A 15538-nucleotide genomic window follows, 5' to 3' on the forward strand; every position below is an offset into this window, starting at 1 on the left:
ACAGTTACAAAGTAGCAACGAAAATACTTTTATGGTTGGGTCACAACATGAGGAACTGTATTTAAAGGGCCAGAAGGTTGAGACCTACTGTAGGAAACCCATTCTGATTTTTTATTTTTTTTTAATTTCAGAGCTCCAGAGATTATATTGGGGCTGCCATTTTGTGAAGCCATAGACATGTGGTCATTGGGATGCGTGATTGCAGAATTATTCCTTGGATGGCCGCTCTACCCAGGAGCATTGGAGTATGACCAGGTAACAGAGCTGTCAAGATAATCTAGTAGAATTGGTAGATTGTAAAGAAAAAAAATACACTACTAAGAATGCATTTCTTTAGGTACACAATACATGTGGAAAATCTTTTAAAAATAGAATGGCGAGACCTGAGATCTTGTGGATTTTAAATTCAAGATCTCAAAACTGTGTTTGATTTTTAAAAACTCTTTTATAAACACTAAGTGCATTTCATAAACAAAGTTTGAGTCCACAGGCTCAAAAACCAGTTTTGTAAAGTTCGTGGGAGATTTTTTTTGCATCATGTTTATATTATTGGACTGTGTCCATTTAAGTAATAGTGCTTTAGCAGTGTGAATAATAAATTGGGGCTGCATGGATGGGGTCATTAGGGAGGCAATGTGAAATTGCATAGCTCAGAATTGAAGAAGACCTGAAATAGGGATGGGGAGGAGGGGCAGTTAAGAAAAGTGCCAATGAGGTAAAATGGCTACGGTTTTGGATGTTGGGGAGGGTAATGGGGGAGAAAGACTTGTCTGGCATAAATCAGACAAAGTTTCTGATTTGTGTGGTTGGGTTGCTGTTTATCAAAGGGGGAAGACATGAGAATTAACAGATTTTAGGGAAAATCAGTTTAGAATATGTTCACTTTGAAGTACCTAAAGGCCAGCTGATTGGAGAGTTTCAATAAGCAGTTGAATCTACAGCTCCAGAGCAAGAGATAAATATTTAGATTTAGATATAAAACTAGGGACACTTGGGGCTTGTAGAGGGAAGGAAGAAGACATAAAACTCTGGAAGGCAATGTCATATGGAGGAAGGCAATTAAAGAGTGTCAAGAATTAAGAGGAGAACCAGAAAAAATGTGGAGATGGAAGGAACAGAGTTTTTAAGTAAAAAGGTAATGGGTAATAGTATCACGGTAGAAAAAGGATTAATATGGGGCTATTAAATATGTCAATTATTAACAGGCCATTACTTGTCTTAACCATATTATGGGAGCGATAGTAAAATTCAAATTGTAGTGCGTTGAGATGAGAAATAAGATATAGGCTATTTTAAGACCCTTAAGTGAATGAGGAAAGAATTTTAAATAGTTAAAGGAAATTTTGAGGGGGATAGAAGATATTAATCATTTATGTAACTTGAGGGGAATGATCTCAGAGAGGAACAAATAGAAGATGCAGGGGGAGGATGGATTAATTGATAGAGCAGAGTCCTTGAGGTTTAAAAAATGAGAATCCTGTGTTCTCAAACACAGTTTAGAGGAGTTAAGCCTCTTTTTATCCCCTGTGCTGCTTAGCCATTAAATTGGGGAACAGATATTTGAGGGCCTACTATGTATCAGACATTATCATGGGTGTATATTTAAGTTAACAAAGCAAAGTTCTTCTCTTCATGAAACTTCACATTCTCATGGAGAGTCGGGTAAGAACATAGAAAGTAATCATGGAGAGTATCAGCTGTTAGAAAGCATGGTGGAGAAGAATACAACAGAGTAAGGAAGATATGGGTTACTGAAGAGGGAAGAGCTTATTATTTATTGGTGGGTCATGGGAGGCTTCATGAATAAGGTGACATTTGAGCTGAGAGCTGAAGGAAGTGAAAGATGAGCCATACAGATGTCTGGGCAAAGAGTGTTCCAAACAGAAGGATATTAAGTTCAGAGCCCTGAGGCGGGAACTTTTCAGTATTCTGAGAGTGCTCATCTCTCTTCTGCTACTGACTCAGTCAAGCCAGTGCTCCCACAGCCATAATTCACCAAGCCTCTGTCAATCTAAGTCTCTCTGAAATCCACGCCTTCCTTTCTGTCCCTACAGGCTCTCAACTCATGCCCTCCTCATCTCTCCTCTGGCTTCAGCTTCTCACCATCCTTAGATGTTAAAAATGTAACGTCGATTTCCTGCCTAGATGTCTCCAGTGGTTTCCCATTATTATTACCTCCTGGAGTAAATAAAATCCTTTTGCCTCTAGTTCAATGTCATCTCTTGCCATTTCTCCCTTATTGAACCTCTGTGCTTCCACTCTGAATGTGTGGGCATTTTCTCCTGATTTTCCGTATTTACTCTTATTATAACATTAACACAAACAATAATAGATTAGATTTTCCCCATTCCTCCAGGGCTAACAAACTCTTATTTGTTCTTTAAGACCCAACTTGAGCATTACCTCTTCTGGAACTTTCTGGAACTAGAATTATTTTTAGGTATCCCTTCCTTTCTGTGTCTTTACATAAAGCATGCATTTATTATGATATTTATAATAATTATATGATACTTATAACTGCATTATAATTGTTGACTTGTGTATTCCCCACTAGACTGTGAATTTCTCGAGGACACAGACTATATCATTTAATTCTTGACCTGATACCTGGCATAATGTCTGATATTTAATAGGTATTCAATTAATATCTGTTGCATGAAAGAATAAACTCTGATGTTTTGTAAATTATTTTTCAGATTCGATACATTTCTCAGACTCAAGGTTTACCAGGAGAACAGTTGTTAAATGTGGGTACAAAATCCACAAGATTTTTTTGCAGAGAAACAGATATTTCTCATTCTGGTTGGAGATTAAAGGTAATTCATTTAAATATATATATATATATTTAGAAAAACATTGTCTCATGTGCATAGATAATGCCCTCCATGCTTATTTTTATTTTATTGCATTTTTCCTTCTTTTTAATTTTCATTTTTGACATACATACCCCTCCCTCCGCCCCATAAGGAGGGGAAAGCCGTTTTTTTGAATGACTTAGCTCATTCTCTGACCTGGCAACATAATTATTAACTCATCTTAAATGATTTTTAAAAAAATTTTATGAGTATAATTACTTGTGTTCTGTGTGTTTAATCTTCTTTATCCAGGTCTACATTATTAAGCTTTATAGGAAAAGCACTGAATCTAACCCCTTAGTACATAACCCAAGTACTGAATTTATTCCTGGATCTTTGGGGGATCAACAAATCCTCAATGTAATATTAACTTCGTAATTATTTTGTTTAAGGAATTTGTTGTATGTATATGTTTTTGTTTTTTTTTACCTGAACCAAGCTCTTTTAATTTTTTTGTACTTAAAAAAACGTACATTTATGGTAGTTATTCCTTTTGAAACTACTACTTCTCTTAAAACAGTAATTCCAAACGTGGGACATAGGCCCCACAGGGGGGTAATTTGATTTTTAAGGGGGGAAATTCAAGAATGAGTTATTAACAGTGAATTTTTTGCATTTCTTATGGTTCTAGGGACCTCATATACAGTACATAAATATATATTGTAACATATTTATGTATTTCAGTTCTCTGTTATGTTTAAAAATTTTTATATATATATATATATATATATATATTTATTGATTTCAAAGAGGAAGGGAACGGGAGAGAGAGAGAGAAACATCAATGAGAGAGAACCATTTGATCAGCTGCCTCCTGCACACCCACTGCTGGGGATCAAGCCTGAAACCCAGGCACGTGCCCTTGACTGGAATCCAACCTGGGACCCTTCAGTCCTCAGGCTGATGCTCTATCCACTGAGCCAAACCAGCTAGGGCTATTACATGTTTTGAAACTTTATTTGCTATTTGTCTCATATCACTTCATATTAATAATAATATTTTTTTTAACAATTTCTTAGTGATTTCTTCCTCAGTACTTCAACTGTGTCCTTTGTTTCTTTTATTTTTCTCTTTCATGAATGCCATGTTGTTCTTTGGAAGCTTGTTTAGATTAAGTTAATGGCCTTTTAGGCCTTCTCCATGTAAATGGGAGTTCACTTTCTGAATAATAAGAATTATATGTCACAGGGGGGCATCAGGATTTTAGAGATGCTTAGGTGGGGCATGTCCAAAAAAAGGTTGGGAACCACTGCCTTAGAATATTCAATATATTAGACTAAATATGCCAGAATTAAAGAAATAAAGAATTTACAAGTGATGGGTAATAACATACTATTTTCCCTCTTTGGTATATTCAATAAGACACTAGAAGAACATGAGGCAGAGACAGGAATGAAGTCTAAAGAAGCCAGAAAGTACATATTCAACAGTCTGGATGATATAGTGCATGTGAGTACCACAGTCACAGTTGTGAATCTTACATGCTGAAGGTGTTGGGCTTGATTGTCAAGAATATGAAAATATCATTTTCTAAATGACTATGGAATGCTTGCTGTTTTTAACCCTTTCAGACAAAATTGATTTTAAGGTTTTAATCTTCCAGGAACTAAGTTGCATTTGCCTTTATTAAGTAATTTATACAATCCTGTTATTTAGTTTAAAAAATATTTTTTTTCTTTATAAGGGAAAATCCTAGCAAACCAATTTCTTTTCTTTATACCACATTAGAAAAGGATTTGTTTAGGGAAAAGGTCTATTTCCTTCTTTGAACCCTATTTGATGCTTGAAAACATTTTGAGAATTTGTTAAGCTCAATTGTTCTTTCTTGTTTCAAAATAATTATAGTTCTTCATTCTTTTTCTATGTTGTGGTGTATTTTTTTTTTAAACTGGAATTTTAGCATATGCTATGGCTTATTTTTATTTGATGACTTGAAATTTTGATTTTGCAGGTGAACACAGTGATGGATTTGGAAGGAAGTGATCTTTTGGCTGAGAAAGCTGATAGAAGAGAATTTGTTAGTCTGTTAAAGAAAATGTTGCTGATCGATGCAGATTTAAGAATTACTCCAGCTGAAACGTTGAACCATCCTTTTGTTAATATGAAACATCTTCTAGATTTTCCTCATAGCAACCAGTATGTTACTTTAAAATCTTTTTAAAAGTGATTCTGGGAAAATAATAATACTGTCTATAAAAAATTAGTGTGTTAAATACGATTCAATTTCTTTATTAAATATAAGCAATTGAGTCAAAAGAAGTCACACTAACTTGGCCAAGGTCACATGGGCTGGTAAGTGGCAGAGTTGAACTAGACCATAAATCTCAATTGCACTCCAGTGTTCTTTTTCCAAAACACTATATTGGAAATGACTGAGTTGTTTTGTTTTTATATGATAGTCTTATCTTAATAACCAGGTGTGTGTGTGTGTATGTGTGTGTGTGTGTATGTGTATGTATGTGTGTGTGTGTATATATATATATATATTAGCAGGAAATGTTAACAGTTATTTCTCTTTTGAGTCCCCCAAACTCTGTTTTCAATTTCCCTTCATACCATTTGCTTTCCTCCCCTCCCCCTTTTCTCCTGTGTTGTGGAAGGAAAGGAGGTTTTTGTTTAATGGGGCAGTAGAGAAAAATGTATTCTCAGATTGAGAAGGCCTTAACAGAATTACCTTAGGTGGATCTTGCAAATTCTTTGAACCTCAGACCTTTTTTATTTTAATAAGCTGAAGGGATAAAGTATATCATTTAAAACATCATCTGTTAATATTTTAGAAAGATTGCATGAAGAAGGTATAGGGATAACTGATATCTGCTATTTGTGGATTACCCTTAAAATTGCACACCCATACTGGGGATCGACCCTGCAACATAAGCATGTTCCTTGACTGGGAATGGAACTGTGACCTCCTGGTTCATGGGTTGATGTCCCACCACTGAGCCATACTGGCCAGGTAAAATTGGTATTTTTATAAAGTTGAACTACTATCTCCACCCCTCCATACTTAAGAAATGTCTAGTGGTTTCCACATATAAACACTTTGAAAATAACATGATAACTCCATAATTGGTACCATTAATTTAGGGATGTGGAGATCTAGAAATTTAGGAAAAATTATTTAGGGGGGGGGTCATAAAATTATAGTGTACTAACAAGAAAAAATGCTTATTGTTGCTTTTTTGTCTTAAAAAATATTGCAGATATAAGATAACACTTTTGCTTGATTTAAAATTAAATCTTGTAGGATTTTCTGGTAGAAACAGTATTGGAAATAAGCAGATTAAGTGCAAGTCATAGAATCTTTTTCCTTTGGAAATAATTTTTAAATTAATGTACATTGATTTTAAACTATTCTATACATTTAAAATAATAGTGCAGTGACATCTCCCTCCACTTTTTTGTTTTTGTTTTGCAGTGTAAAGTCCTGTTTTCATATTATGGATATTTGTAAGTCTCACCCAAATTCATGTGACACAAACAATCACAATAAAACTTCATTTTTAAGACCAGTTTCTTCAAATAGTACAGCTAATCTGGCAGCGAGTTTTACTAAACTCGGCACGTTAAGAAGTCAGGTAAGCATCTAAGAATTTATATTTTTTTATGATTGCTCATTTTGCTTTTGAAGTCTCATGTCAGCAGTTAGAAGGTACAGTGCTGGTGAGGTCTTCTATGGCTGTTCTATTAAATATCTAATATTTCAGGGAACAACTGGAACAGATCTACCCAAATACATTTGTTTCTTCTCACCTTTCGTTCTTTCAATATCCTCTACTTGCCCTCTGTGCCACAACTGTATGAATAGTAGAACTCAGTAAAGTCAGTGTCTGGACCCATTTTTATCATAGAATTAAGGTTTTAAGAAATGTGTTTTAATTCTCTTATAAAGCATGTGTGTAGCAACAAGAAGACTGCTCTGTATAATGCCACGTACATTGCTCATTTCAGGCATTAACCACATCTGCACACTCGGTTGTGCACCATGGAATTCCTCTGCAGGCTGGAACTGCTCATTTTGGTTGTGGTGATGCTTTTCAGCAGACACTGATTATCTGCCCCCCAGCTATCCAAGGTATTCTTTCATTTAAATTACACTTTGAATTTAGGCATGTATTCTTAAACAAATTTAATTATTTCTTAAATATACTGTACAGTTTTTGCTACTATTAGTGCTACATTTTAATTTAATTTAAGCTTGTCAGTAGCCCTTAGACCAGTGACATTTCATTGTTGACAGAACGGATCATATGACAGTTGTATTTCCTGTAGAGTCTAGCACGATAAAATACCTAAGTAGAAATTAATGAGCTTGAAAGCTATGGGTTGGCCTGTTTAAGTTTTGGTCAAAGGAATTCTGTCCCAGATGTCTTGTTCTTGAACCATATCTTAGATTTTTGTTTTTTAAAAGGATTGATTTTGACTAAATCAAATCCCTTAGGTAGATAAAAATATCAAATTAAATCTTCAAGTGTGATGGGTGGCAGAATTCCTTTGAAGAGCCCATAAGTTCTCAAAGGGGAATTTCTTAGTGGTTCTTAGTGGGTGATAGCAGCAGGTGTTGTGATTGGAATAACGAGAATAAAACCCTACTTCCTAGTCCTTTCATAGCATCTTATTCTTGCTAAGATCTAGTTATATCTTAAAGCAAGAGGTTAATTATAACTGGGGCCCTAACTAACCCTTTGAAACATGATGTTAATACTGTATGTCTAGGTATGTGTGGTGTAAGTAAAAATTATTGCTAAGTCTGTACACCTGGGATATAGTTCTGTTTCTCCGATTTGCTGTGTTATCATAGACACATTTGTTAACCTGTTTCAGTCTTAATCAAAGGAAACAGGCTGAATAGATATTGTCTTAGTCGTTTCTAGCTCTTAATATTTCTGGATTCTGAAGGTTATTTGAATTTTATATTTGATTTAAGAATTTAAGCAATTTAAACATTTTTTAAAAATCTACCACAGTGCTTAACAAGGCACCAAAAAAATATGTATGTTGCCTTGATTGGCTGGTAACAAGAGATATGAAAACATGTCAACTCTATAGCTGTGGGAAGAGCTCAGGAGGTTTATCTCAGTGCAGTGGCGGATGCAATGGCGTGAGCACACTCCACCTATACAAGCTTCCTCGGCACACCGGGAAGAGGCAGCGCCCGCCTGAGCAAGCCCCCTAGAGCCCCTACATAGTACCCTGATCTTTCCTACCATTGGTTGCCCTAAGGATGGTGTAAACTTCTGATTGGTCTGGAATGTTATATATGTTGCTGCACTTACACAATAAACTCAGACCTGCATCACTGAACCTGGTCTCTGGAGTTGGGCATGCTTCGTTAGGACTCCGTCGGCCCCGCGGGACCCCCTGCTTCATATAGCCACTTTTGTTTTACCCATGTAGCTTTACTTTTATCATATATATATTGAGTTTTCATATAAGGTTTTATTGAGAGGAAGGTTTGTATCATTAAAAATATAAAAAACAACAACTTAGGTGATTGCTTCGCAAGATGAGCTTGTGGTCCAGTGGTGGACTGTTCCTGTGACAGTGACTCGCGGCTGGTCTCTAATAATGAAAATGAAAATACCCACATCATTATATTGTCAGTACTCTGAAAGGTTTTACTGTGTTTATTTACTTGATTTTTCTCAGCTATGTATTATAAAAATTTTAAGCATATAGAAAAGTTCAAAAAAGAATATACCTTTTACCCTAGATTCAACAAATGTTAACACTTGATAAAAATAATTAGACCTCTTCAGGGGAGAAGATAATAGGAGAATTCTTCTTAAAATATTAATTATGAGGAAAATTTAAGGGCAGTGTGATTTTTGTTGGGATTTGAGAATTTGCTGTTCTTTAATCCTTGTTAAAGTGAATTATGAGATTGTCTATACTGCAATATATCTACATTGCTGAGTGTGCTTATAGTCCTTTTCTTGGGTAATTTGCTGATCAAGACATGCTTTTTTGAAGGGGCAAGAAAGTCAGTTTATAAAAATAATCTGAGGATCTTTGTTAAATTTAATTCCGATCTAGTTCTTTAGGTGGAGTTCAGAGGGTAGAACACCCAGGCAGTAAGATAAACTCCTCTGTGCAGAAAATAAACACAACAAAATAAACTTTCCCCTTTGGAGTTTTAAATTTTTTATTTTTCAATTATAGTTGACTTTCAGTGTTATTTTGTATTAGTTTCAGGTATATGCACAGTGGTTAGACAATCACATAACTTTGCAAAGTGATCCCCTCAATATTTCCAGTACCCACCTGGCACCATACATACTTGTTACAATATTTTTGACTATATTCCCTGTGCTGTACTTCCTATCCCCATGACTGTTTTATAACTACTAATTTTTACTTCCTAATCTCTTCACCTTTTTACCTAGCTCCCCAAACCCCTCCCCTCTGACAACCATCAGTCTTTTCTCTATATGTGTGAGTCTGTTTCTATTTGTCTGCTTATTAATTTTGTTCTTTAGAGTCCACATATGGGTGAAATCATATGGTATTTGTCTTTTTCTGTCTGACTTATTTTACTTATTAGCATAGTACCCTCCTCTTTAGGGTTAACACTTAAATATATTCATGCAATAAAATTGTAAAGTTATTTTTCAGTAGGAAAAGAAGACAATTACATTTTTCTCTAATGGCCAATCAAATATACCTAAGATCACTTTTATCTAAAATGGATTGTATCAAACAATCTGCCAACCTATATTGAAAGTAACTGCTGCAACAAATTGCTTTATAAGAATGTACCAGAAGTTAGATAAAGTGTACATTGCTTTCCTAATAGATTACTTTGTTAGTGTTAATGAAAATGTTATGTAGGAGATGGTTTTACAATTTAAGTCAGAATTTAAACAATTGTTTAAATTTATAAGAGTTTAGGAAGAAAAATTCTTTCTCCAGATAACTTACGTTTGAGAACTATTCTTTTCTATTTCACAGGTATTCCTACAACGCATGGTAAACCCACTAGTTATTCAATAAGGGTAGATAATACAGTTCCACTTGTAACTCAGGCCGCAGCTGTGCAGCCACTCCAGATCCGACCAGGAGTTCTTTCTCAGGTTGGTAATAATTCATCCTTTCTGCATATGTGCTGTTCTTCTTATACTCAAGTAGGGGTACTGATCTATTTGTAAAGTATCAGTCTGTGATGTTGGGAAACAATGAAAATAATCTGGATAGGAATTCAAGCCTTTGTAGATTATTGACTTTAACTTTTAAATTATTAGATGATTGTTTAATGTATTTTTGATTTTAGGACCTAATAATGATGAATGATTTATAACTTCTTTCTTCTCCCTCCCTCCCTCCTTTCCTTCTTTCCTTCCTTCTCTTTTTTCTTGTTTGTTTGTTTTTGGTGCAGCAGACATGGTCTGGTAGAACACAGCAGATGCTGGTACCTGCCTGGCAGCAAGTAACACCCTTGGCTCCTGCTACCACTACATTAACTTCTGAGGGTGTGGCTGGTTCACAAAGGCTTGGAGACTGGGGGTAAGTTAGAAACAAAAGTACTTTTTTGTGAATAGTTTGAAAAATAGTTCTTGTTAAAAAAGAGATTCAATTTTTAAAATTTTCTCCTTAGGAAAATGATTTCACACAGCAGTCATTATAGCTCAGTGATGCCGCAACCTCTTCTAACCAATCAGATAACTTTATCGGCTCCTCAGCCAATTAGTGTGGGCATTGCACACGTTGTCTGGCCTCAGCCTGCCACTACCAAGAAAAACAAACTGTGCCAGAACAGGTTGGTGTTGATATTTTAACTTTGCTCTGCATTTTGAGAATTAATCTTTAAGATAAATTTTGCATGTACACTAAAGGGTCACTCTGTTGTATTCAAAATGACCTCTTTGATAGCTTTGTTACAAACACTAAGCCAGCTCCCTTCTCAATTTCTCAGAGGTATTTTGGTAAAACTAATGGAATGGGAGCCAGGAAGAGAGGAAATAAATGCTTTCAGTTGGTAAGACTGTCTTTATTGCCCTTTTGATATATTACCTACCTGTAATTTTAGACCATTTTAGACACAGATATCACATTTACCAAAAAAAAAAAAATGGCCATTTGAATGTAATAAATGCAACCTACGTTAATATTTCTAGAGATAATATTTTATATTTTACAAAACTTATCTGTATGTTAGTGTGTTATATACATGATCCTGAACCAAGTGAAAATTCACATTACTCATTTTAACAAGATTTCTTAGAAAAATGTCATGTTCATATTTTGACTGTAGAAATGACACATTATTTCTTTGATTGCAGGAGTAATGCATTGCAGAATACCAATATCCCACATTCAGCATTTATTTCTCCAAAGATAGCAAATGGGAAAGATGTCGAGGAAGTGAATTGTATAGAAACACGGGACAATCATAACTCAGTAGAGGCAAGAAATTGTTGTGAAACATCTGTCAGGCAGGACTCTGATTCATCAGTTTCAGACAAGCAGCGGCAAACCATCATCATAGCTGACTCCCCAAGTCCCGCAGTGAGTGTGATCACCATCAGCAGTGACACCGACGAAGAAGAGACGACACAGAGACATTCTCTCAGAGAGTAAGTGCCAGGGCAGTTGCCTGTGTTGATGCTGCATCCTTAAATAATAACGGTGGCGCCCCCTGGTGTGGTGAACAGTAACTTTCTGTAACCTCGTGTCTTTGGAGTAAACTTCCTAAGTAGTATTTAACATGGTTATAGCATTTCCCTGTATTTATAAGCTTTTGTCTGTGTACGTTACTCTTCACTGATTCATATACTTAGATGAATTAAATTTTGGCTACCTGACAAATATCTTCTCATTTTTTTATTTCCCTCCCCTTCTCTCTTACTAGTTGTAAAGGTAGTCTAGATTGTGAAGCTTGCCAGAGCACTTTGAATATCGATCGGATGTGCTCACTAAGTAGTCCTGATAGTACTCTGAGCACCAGCTCCTCAGGGCAGTCCAGCCCATCCCCTTGCAAGAGACCTAACAGGTAAAGGAATTTTAATAGTGTTAAATAATACATATGAAGTCAACTAAAAAGCCTATGATTTCTTTTGTAGTTTAAAATAATAAAGATTTTAAAAGAATCATCTGTTTTAAAAGGGTAAAAAGCCACAAATTTCAACTTTAGCTCCATACACTGTTATTATAACTTAAATTTTGAATAAGAACATACACTTTGTCAAAATAAAACAAGACTGTTTTGCATAATAAAGTGATGACCCAGTGTCAGTAGAATATCTGCTGTGATTCTTTCTCTCATTGGTGATTGATTAGCATGGTTCCATCCGTATTTCCTTGCCTATCCTTCCTTTTGCCCAGGAACATGGATTGCCACTAGAGTAGTAAGCTTCCTCTAGCCAGCATGATGCGCTAACACAATGGTTCTCAACCTGTGGGTCGCGACCCCTTTGGCAGTCGAACGACCCTTTCACAGGGGTCGCCTAAGACCATCCTGCATATCAGATATTTACATTATAATTCACAACAGTAGCAACATTACAGTTATGAAGTATCAATGAAAATAATTTTATGGTTGGGTCACAACATGAGGAACTGTATTTAAAGGGCCAGAAGGTTGAGAACCACTACGCTAACACAGCCACAAAAGTTTAAGCGAAATATATTTGATTTTAACTTTTAGGATATTTTTTTAAGTAAAAACAAAATTTGAATAACTTTTAGGTCTTAATTTTATACATTTGTCTCCTCTTTTTCCTTAGTCAGGTATTGCATACTTATAACCAAAGCTCTGTGGAGGACAAAGTAACTTTCCCACATCTTCTTATAAATTGCTTGTAATGTGGTTTGGAAGTTGATACTATACACACATATACATAAATATGTACATACATATGAAAACAAGTATATATAAATGTATGTATAAGATATATGAATACAAATATGTAACTAAAATATACCTATAGAGAGATATGCTTCAAAATGTTAAATATGAATTGAATGATTAAGACAATAAATGCCGTGGAAATCACGAGGAGAGAGATTGTCAGGCCCAAAAGGGTCAGGAAAAGATGAGAAATAATGGGATTCTTGCTAGGCCTGCAGAGGAGTGGGGGAAGACCTTTCAAATAACTAGTGAGTAAAAAAAACACGAGGCACCACTAAAGAGATGTATTTTAACATTAGAATTTAATTTGAAATATCCATAATGTTTGTACGTGTCATTTAAATTATCCAGAAGAGTGCTGCTTTTGTGGTATTTGATGAAAAGTTCTGGAATTTATAAAGTGGGATTTATGAACTGTTACTAAGGATCAAATGGGAAAGGAAAGAAGAGAAAATCCAGTGCTAAAAGGAGGTTCCTAAACAGGACAGGATTAGGATTATCAGTCTGAAGAGAGAATTAACATGAGAGTCTAAAAAATTTATGGCAAAAATGTTATTGACCAAGGAAGAAGTTGTAATTAGATATGAAGTAATTGAATAAGTTGGTTACCAATTTGCTGGAGCCTGGATATCATTTAACTTTACATTTAATGTGAAATGCATATTATTCATAAAAGTATGAATAACTTTCTTACTGTAGTATGTCAGATGAAGAGCAGGAAAGTGGTTGTGATACTGTGGATGGCTCTCCAACATCAGACTCTTCGGGACATGACAGTCCGTTTGCAGAGAGCAGTTTTGCAGAGGACACTCATCAGAACACAGAACTGGTGCCCTCTTCCAACACAGAAACCAAGCCAGCTGTCTGTACTGTTGTGGTGCCACCAATGGGACTAGAGAATGGATTAAATGCCGATGAGCATATGGCAAACACAGGTAAGCTGAGTCCTCTCTATTTCTTTGATAGTCCCTTAAAAGGTCTTTTTTTAAAAAAATTTTTTATTGTCAGAGCTATTACACATGTCTCCATTTCCCCCCCGCTTTGCCCACTTCCACCCAGCCTTTGCCCCCTCTTCCTCCTGGCCATCACACTGTTGTCTGTGACTGTGGATTATGCATATATGTTCTTTGGTTAACCCCTTCACCTTCTTTCATTCAGTCCTCTCCTCCCTTTGCTCTGACAGCTGTCAGTCTATTCCAATATCCATGGCCCTGTTTCTATTTTGTTCATCAGTTTATTTAGTTGATTAGATTCGACATGTGAGTGAGATCATATGGTATTTGTCTTTCTCTGACTGGCTTATTTCATTTAGCATAATAATCTCCAGGTACATCCATGCTGTCACAAAAGATAAGATTTTCCTCTTACAGCGGCACAGTATTCCATGGTGTAAATGTACCACAGGTTTTTTTTATTCACTCATCTACTGGTAGGCATCTGGCTCTTTCCAGATCTTGACTCTTATAAATGATGCTGCTATAAACATAGGGGTGCATATATTCTTTCGAATTGGTGTTTCAGGTTTCTTAGGATATATTTCCAGAAGTGGGATCACTAGGTCCAAAGGCAGTTCCATTTTTAATTTTTTGAGGAAACTCCATACCGTTTTCCCCAGGGGTTGCACCAGTCTGCATTCCCACAAACTGCACTAGGGTTTCGAACCTTTTCTCCATATCCTCCCCAGCATTTGTTTGTTGATTACTGATGGTAGCTATTCTGACAGGTGTGAAGTAATATCTCATTGTGGTTTTAATTTTCATCTCTCTGAAAAGTTTTTTTTTTCACCTGAGGACATTTTTTCCATTGATTTTTAGGGAGAGTGGAAGAGAAAGGGAAAGACAGAGAGAAACATCGGTGTGAAACACATAGATTGGTTGCCTCCCGCACAAGCCCTGACCAGGGCCTGGGCCAGGGAGGAGCCTGCAACTGAAGTACGTGCCCCTGACCAGAATTCAACCCGGGACCCTTGGGTCCACAGGCCGATGCTCTATTCCCTGAGCCAAACCGGCTATGGCTAAAAGGTCTTAATTTCGGAACACAGAGAATAGTATTACCAAAAGTCATCTCCGAATTTCCAAGTTGATCTTGCCAAGTTGCACAAAAGAAATCTCTTTTTATGTCATCCAGTGCTTGGAAATCATCAGATCCCTTTCCTTTTTATTTTAAGTTTCGCAAATCATTATTGTGTAAAATATCTAAAGACCTTTCTAATTTTTATATGAGAAGGAAAAAGCATTAATGCTTTAACATTTTGCTCATTGCTAGATTCTATATGCCAGCCATTAATAAAAGGACGATGTGCTCCTGGAAGATTGAACCAGCCTTCCACAGTGGGTACTCGTCAGCAGAAATTGACATCAGCATTCCAGCCCCAGCATTTGAATTTCAGTCAGGTACGTTTGTCTGTGGATTTGTAAGAAAGAGCCTTTGGAATTTCAATGCAGCCGTATTTCACTTGGGGGGAAAAGATTCTGAAACTGCAATCTTAATAAATTTTACCCCTTTCCTTATCCTAGGTGACTAAAGAGTAATAAGCCCGATAGAGGAAAATTAAGCAGATTATCCACAGAAATTGAATGCCTCAGAAGAATGAAGCTCTTAGATTCTCTTAAATATAATTTTTAGTGTGTTTGTTTTCTTAGACCCTTTAAATCGGAATGCACATTAATGGATTGATGGCTACATTTCTTATGTGTTAGTCATGGTGATAGTGAGAGATGATGTCTTATTGAGTACTTTCCATCTATTCACCAGTGAGTTTCTAAACTTGGGGAAAGAAAAGATCACAGCTATTGGAGTAAGATCTGTGTCCAAATCCTGGTTTTGCCAAATATTA

At 35.9% G+C, this 15538-nt stretch overlaps 1 protein-coding gene across 1 annotated transcript in view; it reads left to right on the forward strand.

Moving 5' to 3' along the window:
- Window positions 1–15538, forward strand: part of HIPK3 (homeodomain interacting protein kinase 3) — a 65322-nt gene that overhangs the window by 48753 nt on the left and 1031 nt on the right. Inside the window, exons 3-16 of the mRNA XM_081099667.1 lie at window positions 132–255; window positions 2697–2816; window positions 4218–4304; window positions 4807–4991; window positions 6274–6433; window positions 6807–6930; window positions 9807–9928; window positions 10231–10358; window positions 10450–10611; window positions 10768–10830; window positions 11135–11428; window positions 11704–11844; window positions 13402–13637; window positions 14968–15095. Coding sequence (XP_080955793.1) covers window positions 132–255; window positions 2697–2816; window positions 4218–4304; window positions 4807–4991; window positions 6274–6433; window positions 6807–6930; window positions 9807–9928; window positions 10231–10358; window positions 10450–10611; window positions 10768–10830; window positions 11135–11428; window positions 11704–11844; window positions 13402–13637; window positions 14968–15095 — 2074 coding nt within the window. The remainder of the gene's footprint in view (window positions 1–131; window positions 256–2696; window positions 2817–4217; window positions 4305–4806; window positions 4992–6273; window positions 6434–6806; window positions 6931–9806; window positions 9929–10230; window positions 10359–10449; window positions 10612–10767; window positions 10831–11134; window positions 11429–11703; window positions 11845–13401; window positions 13638–14967; window positions 15096–15538) is intronic.

Source organism: Myotis nattereri (assembly GCF_964212035.1).
Source record: "Myotis nattereri genome assembly, chromosome: 9".
Taxonomy (NCBI): domain Eukaryota; kingdom Metazoa; phylum Chordata; class Mammalia; order Chiroptera; family Vespertilionidae; genus Myotis; species Myotis nattereri.